Source organism: Elephantulus edwardii, unplaced genomic scaffold (assembly GCF_000299155.1).
Source record: "Elephantulus edwardii isolate Elephantulus edwardi_28Jun2011 unplaced genomic scaffold, EleEdw1.0 scaffold00148, whole genome shotgun sequence".
Taxonomy (NCBI): domain Eukaryota; kingdom Metazoa; phylum Chordata; class Mammalia; order Macroscelidea; family Macroscelididae; genus Elephantulus; species Elephantulus edwardii.
Window position 1 is genome coordinate 5,556,461 of NW_006399898.1, and position 5,006 is coordinate 5,561,466.

The 5,006-nt window shown below is 55.0% G+C and overlaps 1 protein-coding gene across 1 annotated transcript in view; it reads right to left on the bottom strand.

The window, feature by feature from the left end:
• TMEM120B (transmembrane protein 120B) overlaps window positions 1–4,958 on the bottom strand; it is a 44,989-nt gene extending 40,031 nt beyond the window's left edge. Inside the window, exon 1 of the mRNA XM_006894649.1 lies at window positions 4,876–4,958. Within this exon, the coding sequence (XP_006894711.1) occupies window positions 4,876–4,944 (69 nt within the window). The 5' untranslated portion in view covers window positions 4,945–4,958. The remainder of the gene's footprint in view (window positions 1–4,875) is intronic.
• Window positions 4,959–5,006: the final 48 nt, after the last annotated feature.

A 5,006-nucleotide genomic window follows, 5' to 3' on the forward strand; every position in this document is an offset into this window, starting at 1 on the left:
GGTTGTTTCCAACTCCTTGCTATTGTGAACAAAGCTGCAATAAACATGGGAGGGCATATATCTGCTTGGATGTCAGCTATGGTCTCTTCAGGGTATATTCCCAGTAGTGGAATTGCTGGGTCAAGTGCTGTCCTTTCAGAAGCAGATCACCAGGGCTGTTCGCGGAGGCACCTCTGGGTGAGTTAGAACCACCGAGCTCCCGTCCGGTAACCATCTGCTTATCCATTCGCCCCACCCAGGGCTCCTGTGTGCACGTGAATTACTTATGTACATGGAGAACAACAGATCCGTGAGAGTCAGCTCTGTGAGAAGTCCCACAGCTTCTCCCCTGCAGGTCCGTTCCCATCCTCCACATGCGCACGGGACACAAACAAGTGAGCGTCTGCTGTAGGCGGCAGCGATCTGGGCTGCCTCCAGCATCTTCTGAGGCCCCTCGTGTCCCCCAGGGAGGAGGCGTCGTGTCCCCCAGGGAGGAGGAGGTTAACGAGCCACAGCTGCGAAGCATCTGGAGACAGCTCAGCTCCACCTGGCTGATCACAAGACCCAGAACTGGAGGCACAGAAGTCCTGAGTCAACCACTGCTCCAGGGACTTCGAGAGAGCAGACTCTCCTGGCATTTACAGACCCAGACCCAGGGGGGCCAGACGCGGGTAACCCAGGAGATTCCAACAGGGTTGTGGCCACTATCGATAGCGACCACTTCTTCTGAGAGAAGTTTTCAAGAGGTGATTTCACACAGTTCTCTTTGGTTCACGATTCTGTTTAGCTATGACTTGATATCCTGGAGAGATCACCAGGCATCACAAGTTCATTGAAAGTGTACAGGTTCTGTACTGGGAAAGACCGAGTCTGGTGGCAGGATTGATTAGAAACGTCTGTTACAGGGCAGCAGTAAATGGACTGTGAGCGTGAAAGCCAGGCTCTTGGGTGGCAGATAATGGCCAAGCAATTAAGCTCTGCAGTAAGACTGCTCGAGTTCAAATCCAGGGTCTACCAGTTATTAACCCAGGAAATCTTGCTTGGTTTCCTGGTGGTGAAAAGGCCAGGAGGTGAGGCTCACCCGAGCCACTGCATGCAGCCCAGCCAGCAGCCACTTGCCGTGGACTTCCTAATTACGTGAGCCAATCAATGCTCTTTCTGCTCTAAAGCTGGTCAAACTGGGTTTCTGTCATTTTCACTAGTCTGACTAATGTGGGCACATCAAATAAATGTAGAGACTGAGCAAGTTCAAAGGCGTTCTTGCCTTCAAGAGCTAAGGGTCTCAGGACATCTCTGGAGCCCACCACTACATCTCCTGATTCTCAGGGGTCCCACAGGGCAGAGCTGAACTGCCCCATGGAGTCTTTAAGCCTCTACGTTTTTACAGAAGCAGAATGCCGAGTGGCTGGCGGCTGATGGGTTCAAACTGCTGACTTTCTGATTAGCAGTTGGATGTTTTAACCACAGCACCACCAGGGTTCCTACCATCGCGTTAGAAAGCCAAAAGGCATCTGATGCAGACAGCAGGTCTGGTTCAAATTATGGCAAGCTGCTGAACATTTCTTAGGGCCTCAGTCTTCTTATCTGCTATCAGGGTTGTCTGTAATGAACAGTTAGCTACTAGTATTACTGTTGTCATTATTATTGTCAGCTCTTGTTTTATTTAGAAGGAGTGGCATCCACTTCCTAAACAACATGCCTCTGGAAACTAGGAACTTTGATAAATGATGATAGTTATAGAAAGGCCTTTTGTTCATAGGGTCGCTATGAGTCGTGCTCGACTCAATGACAATCAAAAACAACAATAGTAACAACTTGTTTTATAGATCAAACAACTCAAGCTCAGTGGGCACTGACAACTTGAACCTAGGAATCTTGATTTCTTGCCCAGTGCTGCTTCTACAGAAAGAACCCCAAAGCACCCCGAGACAGAAAAAAACCCAAAAGACCACCAGGGAACCCATTTCACCTCCACCCTGGTCTGGCTCTCCTTGGGGGGTAAGAGCACTGACGTTGTTCCGTGACAGCCCAGTTCAAATCCTGCCTCCAACTTTATACTCCACAGAAACTCGAGTAACTGACTTAATTTCCAATTAATGAGTCTAACAAGATCTGTTTCATAATTGCTCAAGGAAAGAACACCGATGGTTTTGCCTCCTGAGGTCTACTCCAAACACAGCAGCCACAGCAGGTGTTCTCCTGGCCCAGGGCCTTTGCACGAGCTGCTCCGAGGCCTCCCCAATATCCAGAGAACCCACTCCACCCGCCACCTCTTCCAAGTGGTTCAACTGTCCCTGTGCAGTGCAGTCTCCCCCAGCTGCCCCACAGCCAGGACTCTCTGAAGGCCTTGGCCCTTCCCTGGGAAGGGCAATGAGATGGCCACATGGTTGCCAAAAGCAGCACCCTTGGGAGGTCAGGTTTAGGGAAAGGTCACTTCAGGCCACCTCCATGCTGAATGGGGAGGGACAGGGTCAGGTTTCCGGTGATGCAAGGAAGGAAACGCTCGTTAAATTACTGGCCACCCCATCTGCGAGTGACCTTCTGTAGCCATGCCACAAGGCCAGATACACACTGGTCTGGGGTGCACAAGTCACCACCCTGAGCCCCAAGCAGCAGTAAACCGTCTGCAGCCCAGAGTCCCGGTAGATGCAGACTACAGTCCCATGGAAACTGGTCTTTTCCCCTAGAAAGTCCCGGAGATTTGGGGAGGGGAGAGGCAGAAGAGGGGAGATTCCGGGCGTCTTTCAAATCTACCTTCTCAACCTCCAGGATCTGAAAATCAAGTTCCTTCATTTCTAAGGAAGGAGATTTAAAGTGGACTTCAAAGAGTACCCTGAGTGGAAAACATCAGAGATACAGAAGTGAAAGTCCTAAGTCCAGGGGGGTTTCTGGTGCAAAAAACAACCCAACAAAACCCTTTCTGAGGTTCAGCTTTCCCACTGCCTATCTGCTCCCCATAAATATCTCCTTTTTGGAATTCCAACCTACACATACAAGACCCTACTTATTACGTATCTATTTCTGAACAATTTCCATCTCTTATATTTTACATGCAAAAGAAGAAGGCACAGAGACACACAGAGGGGCCTTTTTGCCGTTACAGAAAATGAAGCAAACATTTCAAGAACGAAGTCTGAAAATCATTTACCGCCAGGCTGCTGCACAGACCCAATCCAATCATTAGCCTGTCAGAGCCTCAGTTTCCCACCTGTGATCTGGAGAGAGTCAAGTGACTTTGCTCCCTGGCTTCTCAAGGACTCAACTGGCCTTCTGTCCCTCACTGACCTCTGACCCAGCAGCTGACACCAAGGCCAGCGTGATTCCTTTCCTCAGAAGTGGGATCCAGCTCTCACACCTTTAAAGAACTAGCCGGGATATCACAGTGTCCTTCATCAAGCTTGCTGTGTCCCAGAAGCAATCTCGGCATCAACCCCCAGCGTATCTCTGTCCCTCACACACGTGAACATCGGAGACACCAGGAAGGAATCTAACAAATACGTGGACCCCTGTGCAGCCTCCGCCTGCCAAGACATGCTGGCTAATTGCTATTAACTGCATAGCTCTGAAGTGTCAAGACGCTACCTCCTCCTGTTCTGAGGGCACGGGTACAGGAATCACGAACAACAAAAGCTCCACACAGCTAACCCCTCTCCTCCCACCGCCCACCCAAGGATGGACAGGACCTCAGCGTCCAGGAGGACACAGCACTTGGTGGCTGCGAGTCTCCTCGGGACTCTGGGGACAGAGTGGAAAGGACATGGAAGGGATTCCACTCCAGATCTGAATGAGAAAGTACTGACCCACAACTCTGGAGAGGCCAGAAGAGGGGCATCAGTTCTGAGGTCCTCAATCTCCGCTTTTGCAGAGAACAGCATCCCTATACCTCAGGCCTTCCCTGTGCCAGGGACCCAGGGCGGCTTCATGCACAGAACGTCCGGTCACTTGGTGACTTCCTCTCGCTCTCTGGACACTGAACGAGGCCAACCCGGGGACAGACAAGAGCTGTGGGGGCAGGGAGGATGGCAGTGCCCCAACTGAGGTCCCCAGTGGGGTGTGTGGGGTGTGCAGTGTACTGTCAGGGACAGAGGGCCACTCCGAGGAGCCAAACACCATGCCCTGGCAGGACAACGAGCGCAGAGGTCCACGTCCAAGTCATTGGCCAAGGTCTCCCTTGGCCAATCCCAAGGTTTCCTTGAAGCGCCTTCAGTGACCAGGGTCGATGACCCAAGCCTCAAGGGCGCCTATCAGGAACAGCCACTCGGGCCAGCGCGGTTGATGGCAATGCCACTCTTTGGGGGCCCCACCCCGCCCCCCGCAAAGATCCAAGAAGGCCTGGAGGGCGAGGCCGGGCGCAGCCTCTATCAGGATGGACACACACCTTCCCCAGCACCACGCCGGGCCTGCAGCAGCGGAGGCGGGCGGGCTCGGACACCTGGGCCCCCAAACCCGGGACTGTGGGTCCCCAGCAGAGCCGAGGGTTCCAGGTGGCCGGGTCCGCGCACACCTCCCGATGCGCAGCTGCAGAAGCGCTGGAGGGGAGTCCCCGGCCAGGCCCGCGGGGACCGGGGAGACCCCGGCAGAAGGAGGGGGGGATCTCTGGGCTCCCCCGACGAGCCTGTCCCCTCGGGGCTCCCTACATGGACACGCCGAGAACTTCCCAGAGGCCAACTTTCGGCAGGGCCGGGCGGCGGCGGGGTTCGAACCCGTGTTCCCAGGACCCGGAGACAGAGCCCCGGCGCCCGGAGCGCGCGCAGGGCGCGCCCAGTCCTGAGCGCCTTCCCCTCCCGGGCAGGGGAGGAAGGACCAGGCCGGGCAGGCGAGGAAAGGCCGGGACGGGGACGGAGGGCTGGGCGCTGCCCGGGGGAGCGGAGCCAGGACCAGGTGGCCCGGCCCTACCTGCAGTTCCTGAAATTCCCCCTCCAGCTCGTGCCACTCGCGCGCGCAGCACTCCAGCTGCGCCGACATGGTGCCCGTGCGAGGCGGCGGCTCCCGCGCCGTGGTCCGGCCGCCACCACCACCCCCTGGCC